Source organism: Pituophis catenifer, unplaced genomic scaffold (genome assembly GCF_029215685.1).
Source record: "Pituophis catenifer annectens isolate HBS135680 unplaced genomic scaffold, rPitCat1.0.hap2 SCAF_3, whole genome shotgun sequence".
NCBI classification, from domain to species: domain Eukaryota; kingdom Metazoa; phylum Chordata; class Lepidosauria; order Squamata; family Colubridae; genus Pituophis; species Pituophis catenifer.
Genome location: NW_027256883.1, coordinates 195,619,668 through 195,634,644, shown reverse-complemented (window position 1 = coordinate 195,634,644; position 14,977 = coordinate 195,619,668). Strand labels below are relative to the sequence as shown.

The window sequence follows — 14,977 nt, the reverse complement described above, 5'->3', positions numbered from 1 at the left end:
AGGGTCTTTTATCTTCATAGTAAATATATCCTCAAATTGAGCAGGATAGGCCTGAATGAATCAATCGTGACCTGATTCCTGTTGGGAGCTTGTGTTTCAAGAGCATGGCTCTATTCAAATTTGTGATCTGGGATTCAGTATCCCCCTGATTTAGTTTACTTGCCTTCAAGATTCAATTTTAAAAAAAAAAAATCTATCAATAGGCTGTGATGGGAAAACTTCAACATGCCTGAAGCTGCTTCATTTTTGGCAGATGAGGATAAAAGTAGCAAAAATGGTAGACCCAGCCAAAGACTTTAAAACTGCCAAGTTTGTTTTGAAAACTTTCAAGGGTTTTATTACAATATCATTTTAAAATATATCCCCATCAACCTTTAAAGAGAAAGTTGGCAGAAATGAGAAAAAAACAATGCAATAGCTTCAAAGTTTAAGGAATTCAAAATAGGATAATTGGATTTTGGTTATGTGTGCAAGAAAAATTGGAAAGTAATAAAGGAGAGAAGCAACCTGGAATTGAGAAACTTCTTAAAGTGAGGACAATTAACTAGTGGAACAGCTTGCCTTCAGAAATTGTGGGTGCTCCATCATTGGAGATTTTTAAAGAGATTGGACAGTTGCTTGTCTGAAATGGTATAGGATCTCCTGCTTGAGCAGGGGGCTAGACTAGAAGATCTCCAAGGTCCCTTCCATCTTTATTCTGATTGTGATTCTGCTTCAAGTGAAAATTCTGTATTGATTTGTTTCATTATCCATTGTTAGAGCCGTCTCTAACACCAAGGTTCAGAAGCATCAATTCTTTATCCTGTTTCTTCAAACTCCAAGGCAAACTTTGCATTGACTCCTCACTGGCAGAATTGATTACATTGGATTGTGGACTTGTTGGCAGTATACAAAATTAAGAGGATATCAGAAACAGAATTGCCCAATGAGCTGCACTGCTATAGACAAACCATAGAGAATGCGTCATTGGTAGCCTTGCCACCCAGTTGCTATTTTTAGAGCACAAAACATATGGAACATTGCTTGTAAGAACATCCATTCACTTAATTATCAAGAGTATTAAATCAACCGAGAATTGAAATTGAACTGAGCTCCCACGTGTTGAGAAGATGGGAAGGGAAATATAACATTGTATAAGCACCCAGAAAGCAAAATTAAGGTTTATGGTTGGCCTCATTAAAAAAAAAAAGGAGTTGATAAAATAAACAAAACCCAAAGTAAGGTTAGTTTTGTTGTTAAAAAATATTATTATAAATATGTTTTTAAAAAGTAAATATGAGCCAGCAGTGTGCAGCAGCAGTCAAAATAGCCAATGCATTCCTAGGCTGCATTAACACAGAGAATCAACATTACATGAAGTATTAGTACCGCTTTATAAAGCCTTAGTACGACCACACTTAGAATACTGCATCCAGTTTTGGTCACTGTATTATAAAAAAATGTAGAGACTATGGAAAGAGTTCAGAAAGGAGCAGTAAAGAAGGTTAGGGGGCTAGAGGCTGAAGAAAGTTGCAAGAATTGGGTTTGTCTGGTCTAGTGAAAAGAAGTTCTAGGGGTGACATGATAGCAATGTTGCAATATTTGAGGGGATTCCTGAAAGAAGTGGAGGTCAACCTATTATCCAAAGCACCAGAAGATAAGACAAGAAAAAATGGATGGAAACTGATCAAGGAGAGAAGCAACCTAGAACTAAGGAGAAATTTCCTAACAGAACAATTAACCAATGGAACAGCTTGCCTTCAGAAGTTGTGGGTGATCCATCACTGGAGGCTTTTAAGAAGAGATTGGTCACTTGTCTGGAATGGTGTACAGTCTCTTGCTTGTGCAGAGGGTTGGATTGGAAGACCTCAAAGATCCCTTCCAATTCTTCTGTTCTGTTCTGTTCATCAAGTCAGTCCCAGTAATTATAGGGATGACTCCCTCTAGTTTTTTGAAAACATTTTTGGGGAACAACTTGCCACTGCCGTGCTGGCTTCAGGCCTAAGGCAGAACTAGAAATCACAGTATCCTAGTTTCTAACCAGTACCTTTTTTGCTACCCTTTTTGCTACATTCCAGTAGATATTACAGAACCCATCATATCCCTCCCCAATATTCTCCATTAAGAATGTCCAAAGGAGCAGTAATATCCAAAACATTTCCCAAATTTCATTTATCGCTTCAAAGAGAATCCTCGTTTTGATTCATAAATCTGCTTTGGTGAAGTGATTTGGGAATTTTGTTAGCCCTGCAAAGAAGTCCAGACAAGAGACACAAACAGATGTACTTTATTCTAATGTTACATTAACAGGAGCCTGCAAGACTGAAAGTATTTCTCTTCGCCTTTCCTTTTACTCTCCAAAAATCTGGGAAGGGTCCCTTCTGAAAGGATTCTATGCCATCTCTACTTCAGTAGGATGGAATATCTTTTACATGCTGGTTGTCCAGTCTGCAGCTCCTTGTCTACCCAGATCATTCCCACATACCATTACATCTTTGTTGACTAGAATCAACCTTTTAAAGCTTTGTGCAGCCTTGGAGCTCCACATCCATGCAGTTTTATTATACAGATTAACAGAATTGGAAGGGACCTTGTAGATCATCTAGTCCAACCCCTTGCCCAAGCAGCCCCTACACCATTTCCAACAGATGGCATTCCAGTCTCTTCTTGAAAGCTTCCAGTGATGAAGCTCCCACAACTTCTGAAGGCAAACTGTTCCATTGGTTGATTGCTCTCACTGTCAGAAAATTTATCCCTATTTCCAGGTTGAATCTCTCCTTGTTCAGTTTCCATCCATTATTCCTTGCCTGGCCTTCAGATGCTTTGGAGAATAGCTTGACCTATGGCAGCCCCTCAAATATTGGAACACTGCTATCATGTCTCCCTTGGTCCTTCTCTTCACTAGACTAGCCATGCCCAGTTCAACAGTTGTTCTGAAATATGTCCCATATGTGCCAACTGGACTTTGTTTTTTTTTTCCCCTTGAAGACGTTTAGCTTCTTCAGTTCTGAAGAAGTTCAGATCAAAGAAGCTTCTTGGAAGCGAAGTGAAATGTCTTCAAGGAAAAACAAAGTCCAGTTACCTTTTAAAAAAGCACCTTTAGGACAACCATGATTTGGATGACAGAATCTCCATAAAAATTGTTCTGAAATAGTTTTGCCATTTTGTTGCATAGAAAGCAGCCCAATAGAAAACAGGATCCAAGAAACACTCTCATGAAAGTACAGATCAAGAAGGAAATACTTCTAATGCTCATTTAGAAGCTAGTGGAGATAAGAATCATATGTTTCTTTCAGAAGAAAATGCCAGCAAGATGGATCACCAGGAAAAATTGCTGTTTCACCTAGCCACCAGCCTGAAGAAATGATAGGGCCAAGGCTAATCTGCAAATCTGAAAAATTAATAAGCATCTTTCATATAACATGTCCCATGTTTTACCTTTCCCAATTAATGTTCGTAAGTCTGTATTTCTGTATTTGTACAGAAGAAATGTTAATAATCACACAATTTATATTTTTAATAATCTTTGGTCACTTTAGAAATTAGTACTTTTGCAGAGATGTGTTTTAAATTATGGAAGCAACACTTAGTAAAATGTCGGAAGAATCACTAAATGAGATTTCTAAGGGTCAATCAGTATTCCTCTCCCTCCTCATGACAGGCAAAACAAACGATGTATCATAATAAGATTTGCTAAATGTTTTTAAAAGTCAACTTACTGTATGTAGTTTTATTTAAAAAGGAGGATGTATACCGATCACAGAATTTGAATAACCTAAGTGCACCACCATGATCAATTTTGTCAGGGTTCCAATTAACAACCCCAACGAAAGAAGAGTCCGAGGCCAGAAGTTCCTCAAAGTTCCATTTTATTAGAGATGTCATATTGGCACCTCTGGGAAACCCCGAATCTGAAAGCTTCCAGGTTTTCCCCACCCAGAAGAAAGTCCAAGTCCCTGGGTGGGGAAAACCTGGAAGCACCCACATGTCCATCACATGGTCCAATCAATGCACTGTCCCAACTGGAGATGCCTCCCAGTCACCCCCGCTCCCGGTGCAGGGCAGGATGTCCTTGACTCTCAAAGAAAATAATGTTACTCTGGCTAGATATCTCTCCACTCCATACAATCTCCCCTCCAGTTTCCCACAGCACTAAATGTGGCAGCCCTGAGGACCCAAAATAAAAGATGGCTTCCAGGACTGACAGATTTATTGTTTTAGGACCAATAGCACTCTGTCATAGATTTCCCCCCATAGAATTAGTTTCCACAACCAGAAAATTGTAGAATGGAAAATAGAACCATACCTTAACTATTCCCCTCGCACATATGTGCTAGTCATTCCTGACTCTAGGGGGCGGTGCTCATCTCTGTTACAAAGCCAAAGAGCCAGCACTGTCCATAGATGTCTCCGTGGTCATGTGGCTGGCATGACTAAACGCCAAAGGCGCACGGAACACTGTTACCTTCCCACCAAAGGTGGTCCCTATTTTTCTACTTACATTTTTTATGTGCTTTCAAACTGCTAGGTTGGCAGAAGCTGAGACAAGTAACAGGAGCTCACCCCATTACGCGGCACTAGGGATTCGAACCGCTGAACTGCCGACCTTTTGATCAACAAACTCAGCGTCTTAGCCACTGAGCACAGTACTACACAGTAAATTTCACCATAAGAAATTGTGTGATTGAGGGAAAGGGTTCTGCAAAGAGACTTCTCCCCCAGACAGTGAACCTAGCAAGAATTAATGAGTAATATAATCATATATTATTAATGAGCCTGCATTAGTGACTTCATTCATTATAACATCAATTATGGGCTCTAAATCTAGAAACAAGATTTATTAGTGACATACCTCTTCTAGGTGCTATTAGCTACTCTCCTAGCCTGGCATCTGCCTGGTACAGCCCCAGATTACATCTTTTTATAAGAGATGTTCCACCAAGAATGTAGATTTGATTCCAGCATATATTTGCTACTTTTCCAGCATTCCTCCCCCCCCCACACACACACACACCCCTGGATCCATTTCCATGTTCTGACCTAGGCTTCCCAAGAGCATGAAGCAAACTCCTTGTCCCGACAAAAAACCCTTTTTATTAAGTTACTGTGAATTCCTCTCATTCACATCCAGCAAAGTCAAGGAGAATTTACAGTCTCGGACTTTATCTAGCTTGTAGAGCTGCCAGGTTGATACCTTCAAAACTTGGCAAGAAATCTCTGAGAGTCACGAACCAATTAAGCAAACTAATTGTCTCCTGCAAACTCCACTCCTCTTTCGCTCCTCTTTTATTCCCTCTGGGTGGGGCCATTCATCATCCACCTGTGGCCTTACTCCCAAGTCGACCCTTGTTCTTTAGCTGTTCCCTTCATCTGGCAACTGTGCATGTGCACACTGGGAACAGGCTCCAGCTGTTTGTCTGCCTCACTGATGTCTGACTCCAAAGGCAACTGATAACTGGCATATGGCCCTGGCCCCCTCTCTGCCTCCAACGCAGAGCCCTCATCAGAGCTTTCAGAATCCAGGACTGGCCCACGTTCCCACCCAACCTCCTCACTGTCCAAATCTGCTGCCTTGGCCGCTGGTGGGCCACAACATCCCATATAAAATATTTTATATAATTTGATCTTCAGACTCCTATATTGGAGCGGCACGATGGCTCAGTGTTTAAGACATTGGGCTTCTCAGCTAAAAAACCCAGGTTTGAGACCCGAGCGCCACATTAAGGGGTGAGCTCCCATTGTCACCCCAGCTCCTGCCAACCTAGCAGTTCAAAAGCATGCAAATGTGAGTGGATAAATAGGAAGCTAGCAGCACTCCACAATATCCTGCTGGCCACATGAGCAAAGAAATGTCCAGACAGCGCTTGCTCAATGGCCTTGAAAGTGAGATGAGCTCTCCCCCACCAACAAGTAGTGGAATAAAGTCTGTGAGGACTTCTTTTACTCCTATAAATTATTTCCATTTCATACTATGCGTACATCAGAGATCTGCCAGATTGCAATGGCAATGCCAAAGTTCCCATAATATTTCCCCAAAGTATCCATGAACTCCAAATAAAACAGTAAAAATAGGTGAAATCTCATGAATCTTCATGATATTTACATGAGGCCTTGGGAAATTTCGGTAAGCAATAATAATAATAAGCAGAAGGAAGATGTAGAAATTCCCCAATTGTTGGCTGTTTCCATAGTTTAATTTTTATTTCTTGTGTTGTCGTGCAAATCCCATGCAAATCATCCCCCACTTCCCCAATACCAAAAATTGTATGAGGTTGTTGTGGCCCGCCAGCAGAGCTGGCAGCAGAGTCAGACAGTGAGGAGATTGGGGGGGAACTTGGGCCAGTCCTGGGGCCTGGAGAACGTTCAGACGAGGGCTCTGCGTCAGAGGCAGAGAGGGAGTTAGACAGCAGCAAGGCAGAGGAACAGCTGGATCCCATTCCCAGTGTGTGCATGCGCAGAGCTGCCAGAAGACAAGAACAACTCAGAAAGTAAGGTCGACTCGGGAGTAAAGCCACACTTTATTTATTTATTTATTTATTTATTTATTTATTTATTTATTTATTTATTTATTGGTTCGATTTATATGCCGCCCTTTTCCGGAGACACAGGGCGGCTTACAATGCGTTAAGCAATAGCCTTCATACTTTTGTATATACCTGCTTAGTAGGGCTTTCTCCCCCCCCCCCCAGTGGTGTTCTTTTTATACAAAGTCAGTTTATTGCCCCCACAATCCGGATCCTCATTTTACCTACCTCAAAAGGATGGAAGGCTGAGTCAACCTTGAGTCTGGTGAGATTTGAACTTGCAGTAATTGCAGGCAGCTGGTATTACTTAACAGTGCTTTAGTCTGCTGCGCCACCAGAGGAAATAGAGGAGCAAACGAAGTGGGTTTTTGCAGGAAACAATTTGTTCGTTTCGTGACTCTGAGAGACTCTGTGCCAAGTTTTGCCTTGTACTGCGGTTGGAAACAAGTTACGTGGCAGCTTGCCAAACAAGATAAGGTGTCAGCATTCCAGAAAAACCCCAACTCCAAGTAAAGACATGAAAGCAAACATTTTCCAAAGTTCTCTTTACTAGAATAGGCAAACTGGCACATCTGGGAAAACCCGAATCTGAAGAGCCCGGGTTTTCCTTCAGTAAGACAAAGCTCCCAAAACCATCCTCTTTTCCCCCCAGTCAGTCGCATGCTCCAATCAACTCCTCCAAATGCTGGATCGCCCTGACCTTGACCGACAGGAAGAATGCTATTATGTCTACTACTAACAACTTCTCTCCTTAATCCCCCCTCCTACTTTCCCACACACGAGAAGGTGGCAGCATTGGAGCTTCCAGCCTAATATGGCTTCCAAAGCTGACAGTGTGTTGAGAAATATTCCTTTGAAAAACTGTTTAGACAAACCTTGCTGACTGTGAATGAAAGTAATTCACAGTCGTGTAAATAAAAGAGGTTTTGCCAGGACCAAGTCCTGCCTTCTACTTGTTAAAGGAGCCTAGGTCAGAACAGAGGTATACACATGAACTGATACTTTGTTTTTTCCCCTTCGTTTTAGAAATTTGTAACTGGAGCTCTAAAGTGATGTGAAGTAAGCTGGTGATCAAGATGACTCTTCTCCCAGGAGAAAATTCAGACTATGACTACAGTGCCCTCAGCTGTGCTTCAGATGCCTCCTTCAACCACCCTTTCTTTGCCGAAAGAGAAACCCTGAAAGGGGTCTTCTACCAAAGAGCCAAGCGTCTTCACCCTGGCAAAGACCTCTATGAAAGTGTCCGCCCAGAAGAAAGGAAGCACCATATCATCATCAACGTGGGTGGCTTTAAATATTTGCTCCCCTGGACCACCCTTGATGAGTTCCCCATGACTCGCTTGGGACAACTGAAATTCTGCAACAATTTTGACGACATCCTCAACATTTGTGACGATTACGACGTGACTTGCAATGAGTTCTTCTTCGATCGCAACCCGGGAGCATTTAGGACCATCTTGACTTTTCTGCGGGCAGGGAAGCTCCGACTCTTGAGGGAAATGTGCGCCCTCTCCTTCCAAGAAGAGCTGCTTTACTGGGGCATTGAGGAGGACAGCCTAGAGTGGTGCTGCAAGAGAAGATACCTCCAGAAGATGGAGGAACTTGCAGAAATGAACGAAACGGAGGATGAGTTTGGGGACTGCGAAAACCCCTCTGAAGCAGCAGAGACAAAAGGCAGCCTGTGCATGAAAAAGTTGCAGGACATGGTGGAGAAGCCTCAGTCAGGGATCCCTGGGAAAGTGTTCGCCTGTTTATCCGTCCTCTTCGTGACAGTCACAGCAGTTAATCTGTCTATCAGCACCATGCCTGGGTTACGAGAAGAAGAGGAACGAGTAAGTTGTGTATGGGGGGGGGGGGATTATCTGAAATTATTTAATTATCTGGATTATTCTTTTTGATGGGAATAAAAGTGTTGCTCACCCTTTTGGTCAGCTTTTTGTGCAAACCACCACTTTGGTCACAGTAACTGTGAGAGGGGTCTCGGAATCCTAGTGGACAGTCGATTAAATACGAGCCAGCAATGTGTGGCTGCAGCCAAAAAAGCCAATGCAATCCTAGCTTGCATTAACAGAGGGATAGAATCAGGATCATGTGAGGTATTAATATTGCTCTATAAAGCCTTTGTAAGGCCACACTTGGAATATTGCACCCAGTTTTGGTCACCACATTATAAAAATCATGTAGAAACCTTAGAAAGTGCAGAGGAGAGCAACAAAGATGATTAGGGGCCTGGAGGCTAAAACATACTGTATGAAGAACAGTTACAGGGCATGGCTAGTCTAGTGAAGTGAAGAGAAGAACCAGGTGTGACATGATAGCAGTGTTCCAATATTTGAGCGGCTATCACAGGGGGACAACCTATTTTCCAAAGCACCTGAAAGGCAGACGAGCAATGGTTGGAAACTGATCAAGGAGAGATTCAACCTAGAAAAAAGGAGACATTTTCTGACAGAACAGTCAACCAGAGGAACAGCTTGTCATCAGAAGTTCTGGGTGCTCCATCACTGGAGGCTCTTAAGAAGAGACTGGACAGCAATTTATGAGAAATGGTATAGGGCCATGATGGCAAACCTATGGCACGCGTAGCCATATTGCTGGGCACGCAAGCTCAGCTCCAGCGCACAGGCGGTCCCACCGGAAGTTGGCAAACGGGCCGTTTCCATCCTCCGGGGGAGGGGGGAGGCCGTTTTTGCCCTCCCAAGGCTCCTAGAAAGGCTCTAGAGCCTGAGGAGAGGAAAAAAACGGGCCTACAGGGCCCACCGTGCCAAAAGCAAGAGTGTGGGGGGTGTCATGCGTGGGGGCGGGGCGCATAGAATTATGGCTGTGGGCACACGCACGTTCAACCCCCCCCACACTCCCCCCCCTTTTGGCACATGATAGCAAAAAGGTTTGCCATCACTGATATAGGGTCTCCTGCTTGAGCAAGGGGTTGGACTAGATGACTTCCAAGACCCCTTCCAACTTTGTTATTCTGGTATAGTCCATGCTGCTACAGAGTTCTCTAGGTGTCCTTCCAGCTGACGTAGAGGAAGCCACATTCTTTCTTCACTGTAGTTTTTGGGGAGGAGAGAGATACAACAGGCCACTGTGCACTAAAGAATGGCAAAAGCTGTCCCATCCCAGTTCTTCACAACGGGGAAGAAAACACGGAGTAGGGGCATAGCGTTTTGCCTCTAGGGAGGAGAGAGGGAAAAAAATTCCCAGGAAGCCACTGCTGTCAGTGAGAAACCAGTGACTGGCAGATACAGATATTGGTCGCGTTCTCTTGCGTGTTCTCATGCAATCTCCATGATACAGGCATAATGGGGACACAGACATCAGCACCAGCATAGGAAGGCAGGGGTGAAATTAAAAAATTTCCCCTACTGGTTCTGTGGGAGTGGCTTGTTGGGGGGAGGTCATGTGACTGGGTGGGAGTGGCCAGCTCAACATCACTCACATCGAGGGGCTCCTCACCAGCCCCTCCCCTCCCAGCCACTCCTTGTCGCGAATGGCAGGAAAATGGGGTGGGGAATATTCCTGCCTACCATCCTTCCCTCAGTCTGTGCTGAGATTGAGGAATGGATGATAGGCAGGAAAATCCCCTTCCTCATTTTTCTACCTTTCACAAAAACAGCTCCATTCTAGCTGCTCCCCCCACCCCCCTGTCCTCCTCCCTCCTGGGGACTACCTTAAAGGGACAGGCTGCAGCAGCTCCATTCTGAATGGAGGGAGAAAAGTTAGCATTCTCTCTGCTGCATTTAACATTGAATTCTGTGGAATATTGAGTGGCCGGAAGAGGTGAGCGGTGACCGACCGGGCGTGGGTGGAGCCAAGGAGAGGTTATTACTACCGGTTCGCCGAACTGATGCCCATAATCCCTAGCAGTTCTCCCAAACCGGTCCAAACCGGTAGGATTTCACCCCTGTAGGAAGGGCCCATAGACATTTTTGAAAGCCATAAAAAGTGGGGGGAGGACTCTCTTTTCCTTTCCACCGATTCAAGCATCCTGGAGAATGTCAAATTAAGAAAGGCTTTGAGAATTTTCTGTACAAGTACTTGAGTTTTACCGTAGTGTTAAATGGAAAAAATGTTTTGGTAAATGAGGTAATATTCCTTGCATAATACCAGTGTTCATTAATTAGTCTCCCCTGCTATTCTGGAGTTGATGAAACAAAAGGTGCCCTTGCAGCTGCCTCTGTCCCCCAAAACAGCACACTTGGAAGTACAGGTAGTCCTCGACTTACAACCACAATTGAGCCCCAGATTTATGTTGTTAAGTGAGACATTTGTTAGGTGAGTTTTAGCCTCATTTTATGACCTTTCTTGCCACAGTTGTTAAAGGGAATCGTTGTAGTTGTTAAGTGAATAACATGGTGATTAACTTAATGGCTTCCCCATTGATTCTGCTTGTCTCAAGGTCGCAAAAAGTGATCACGTGACCTTGGGACACAGCAATGGTCATAAGTGTAAACCAGTTACCAAGCATCTCAAGTCTGGCCACATGAGCATGGGGATGCTACAAAGGTCGTAAGGGTGAAAAATGGTCATAAGTCACGTTTTTCACTGCCGTTTTAACTTTGAGTGGTCACTAAATGAACTGTTGTAAGTCGAGGACTGACTGTTCCTTATTTTTCTCTCTCAATCTTACCCGACAAGTTGCCAAATAATAGGGACACAAGAACTCACAGATGCAAAATGGATAGCTCTACAGGTAGTTCTCAATATATGTCCACAATTGAGGCCAGAATTTCTGTTGCTAAGCAAGAACAGTTGTCAGGTGAATTTTGCCCAGTTTTATCACCTTCCTTGCTGAGTTGTTAAAAGTGAATCACTGCAGTAGTTCGGTTAGTAACACGGTTGTAAAATGAATCTGGCTTCCCCATTGATTCTGCTTGTTAGAAGGTCACAAAAGGGGACCACATGACCCTAGGACACTGCAACCGTCATAAATATGAGTCAGTTGTCAAGTGTCTGAATTATGATCATGTGACCATGGGGATGCTATAAGAGTGTTAAGTGTGAAAAATAGTCATAAGTCACTTTTTTCAGTGCCGTAGTAACTTCAAACACTCAGTAAATGAACTGTTGTAAGTCAAGGACTAAATGTATCTATTAGATCAGTGGGTCCCCAAACTTGGCAGCTTTAAGACTTGTGGACTTCAACTCCCAGAATTCTCCAGCCAGCATAGCTGGCTGGAGAATTCTGGGAGTTCAGTTCCACAAGTCTTAAAGCTGCCAAGTTTGAAGACCTCGGTATTAGATGGATGAGGATAGATTTACAATTCCCTGAGGAATGCACTTCTTTTGAATTGCACTTTTGAAGTGCGTGCACTTTTGCTTCACATCTCTCGCCTTGGCTCAGGTGTGTTGATATTAGAGGTACTTAACTGCCATTCAGTTGCATGCTAGAAATCTTCACCTGAAGTGCTGGGGCTGTTTTGGAACATTTAATAGAAGACCGAGGCCAAAGCAAAGCCAACATGCATCCTGATGAGGAGTTCATTCAGAACTGCTTTTTTTTTTTTAAAGGATAAAGGTAAAGGTTCCCCTCGCACATATGTGCTAGTCGTTCCCAACTCTAGGGGGCGGTGCTCATCTCCGTTTCAAAGCCAAAGAGCCAGCACTGTCCGAAGAAGTCTCTGTGGTCATGTGGCCAGCATAACTAAACGCCAAAGGCGCACAGAACACTTTTACCTTCCCACCAAAAGTGGTCCCTATTTTTCTACTTGCATTTTTTATGTGCTTTCGAACTGCTAGGTTGGTAGAAGCTGGAACAAGTAACGGGAGCTCACCCCGTTACACAGCACTAGGGATTCGAACCACTGAACTGCCGACCTTTCGATCGACAAGCTAAGCTTCTTAGCCACTGAGCCACCGTGTCCCTTTTTTAAAGGATACAGCTCATTTAATAAAACCTTAAAAACAATGAAGAGTTTGCTCCTATCCATCAATATAAATTGTGGATATTAACATTTTGTCTGAAAGCATTTCCATATTTCACACTCAATATTATATACAAGAGTGTTGGAAACAGTAGGGTTAGTAAACCTCAACATACCAAGGTTGCTTAATGTATTTTCCATTAATAAATACTGCTATAGGAATTCAAGCAATGTAACATCAACAAGAATATGGGGAAAAAAACCCAAAGAATTTTGGATTCTGAGTTTGCGGTAGTCACTTTCTCCTAGCTTAATCTGTCACAAAGTTACTGGGATAGTAAAATGAAGGATGACCTCATTGATACAGTCTTAGAGCTTATATAGTCTGATACAGTCTTAACTTCTATAACTGATGCATTGTACTTTCTTCGTACTGCGTTACAATTCAGCATGTACTCTTAACATTGATTTTGCTAATTTTGGTGCTGGATATTTGTTGCTAGACTTAGTTGCTTATTTTGTCTGTTGCACTATACAAATGTGACTGGTTTCCAGGGGAATTTTCAATGTAATTCGCAATAGATGGGGATTGGAAATGGGGAAATGGAAATATGGATATGCAGGAGAAAATGTATAAGAATTTTAATTACACATTGTGTGGCTAAATTACAGTAAGGAATTAAGGTAGTGTGTAAATTTTCTTGAAAGGATGTAGCTCAAGTGGTCTAATAAAAAAGTAAGATCTTGGATTGGAATTATTTTCTGAGTGATTAAAACAGTCATTCCAGGGGGACCAGGAAAATATAAATGGGGGAAACACCCAAACAATTCTACCTGAATTGGATAAAATCAGAGAAAGATGAGGGATTGATTGTTAGGATTCTCCATATCAGAAAACACCCTGTAGCAAAGATGTCAGACAACATTACTGCATTTATTGAAAGACTAGATTCTCTATCTCCACCTAATGCTATTGTGGAATGGAGAAATCACTAGATTCATTTGTCGAGACTACAGTAAAATAAGTACAAAAGGTCAGGGTGGTTTCATTGTTTGAATTTTTATTGTATTTTAAATTGCCTTTTGGAAGAGAGATTGTTATAAATTCATGATGAACTGGAAAACAGGATGACATGAACGGCTTCTCTTACTACAGAGACAATCAGACAATTTTGCTGGTATGTAATGTTCATTGAAGAAAAGTAAGAAAGAAGAATTCTAGCAACTGCTTTGTTTTAAGAGCAAGTTGCCTTTGTAGAAATAATATTCATACCCTTTTACACCTCTTCCTGTAATTCCTGCCCTATATTATAGGTTAGCTGGCCCCTGTTCTGCTGACCGGAAGGGAGGAGAGTAGTCATATGTTCCTCATTTTTTGCAACAGTCAAATTTGCTATCATGTTGTTTTTCCACTGACCATGTAAGAAATAATTGTCACTCTGCTGACCTAAGTATGGCTTGGTTTGCGGCAGTTGGATAATTTTTCTGTTCTTTGTGAACTGTTTCTGTGACATTTGCCAAGTGACATGATGCTCATATGGTGTAACCTTCCATCCTACTCCAGGGCGAATGCTCTCAGATGTGCTACAACATTTTCATTGTGGAATCGGTTTGCGTCGGATGGTTTTCCTTGGAGTTCCTCTTGAGATTCATCCAGGCACCAAGCAAATTTATGTTCCTGCGGCACCCTCTGACATTAATTGATATAATTGCCATCCTGCCCTATTATATCACTTTACTACTAGACAGTGCTTCAGTGAGTAGTAACAAAAAGCCAAGCTCTGGCAACATCTACCTGGACAAGGTAGGCCTGGTGCTCCGTATACTCCGTGCCTTGAGGATTCTCTACGTCATGCGGCTCGCCAGGCATTCACTAGGTCTGCAGACCCTGGGACTCACAGCTCGCAGGTGCACACGTGAATTTGGACTGTTGCTGCTGTTCCTTTGTGTAGCCATTGCACTTTTTGCTCCCCTCTTGTATGTGATTGAAAATGAGATGGCAGACTCTCAGGAGTTCACCAGTATCCCTGCTTGCTATTGGTGGGCAGTCATCACTATGACAACAGTGGGCTACGGTGATATGGTACCCAGAAGCATCCCAGGCCAGGTGGTGGCTCTGAGTAGCATCTTGAGTGGCATCCTTCTCATGGCCTTTCCTGTCACTTCCATCTTCCACACATTTTCCCGTTCATACATTGAGCTAAAGCAAGAGCAAGAGAGAATTATGTACAGGAGGGCGCAGTTCTTAATGAAAACCAAATCCCAGTTAAGCAACGCATCACAAGGGAGCGACGTATTTCCACATATGTCTTCAGAGACCAGAGACAATGTCTGATAACGGAATTTTCTACGTCTGCCTGTTGCTGGGAAGCAGGGATAGCTTTCCTCTTGGCATTTGCGTCTGGAGGCACTTGGGAAACCTATTGCACAAATAACGTGCAAAGGGTTATAGCCATGATGACAGTGAGAACTTTTAACCATTATGCATATTCACACTATTATTAGGACTTGAAATAAGATTACTGCTTTTGGGCAGACTCCACAAAGGAGGAGGGACTTCTTCATAAGATCACAAAGCCATTTGAAAGGGAAAAGAAAATGAGTATTGTT

The 14,977-nt window shown here is 42.9% G+C and overlaps 1 protein-coding gene across 1 annotated transcript; it reads left to right on the top strand.

Annotated features, from left to right (window-relative positions):
- Positions 1–7,579: 7,579 nt before the first annotated feature.
- On the top strand, positions 7,580–14,702 carry KCNG1 (potassium voltage-gated channel modifier subfamily G member 1). Its single transcript, XM_070940047.1, has 2 exons — positions 7,580–8,335; positions 13,932–14,702. Exons 1-2 carry the CDS (start codon positions 7,580–7,582, stop codon positions 14,700–14,702), a joined length of 1,527 nt encoding a protein of 508 aa, XP_070796148.1.
- Positions 14,703–14,977: the final 275 nt, after the last annotated feature.

Coding starts and splice junctions, on each gene's coding strand:
- KCNG1 (XM_070940047.1), top strand. CDS start 7,580: ATGACTCTTCTCCCAGGAGAAAATTCAGACTATGACTACAGTGCCCTC. Junction 8,336..13,931: donor TACGAGAAGAAGAGGAACGA/GTAAGTTGTGTA, acceptor ATCCTACTCCAG/GGCGAATGCTCTCAGATGTG.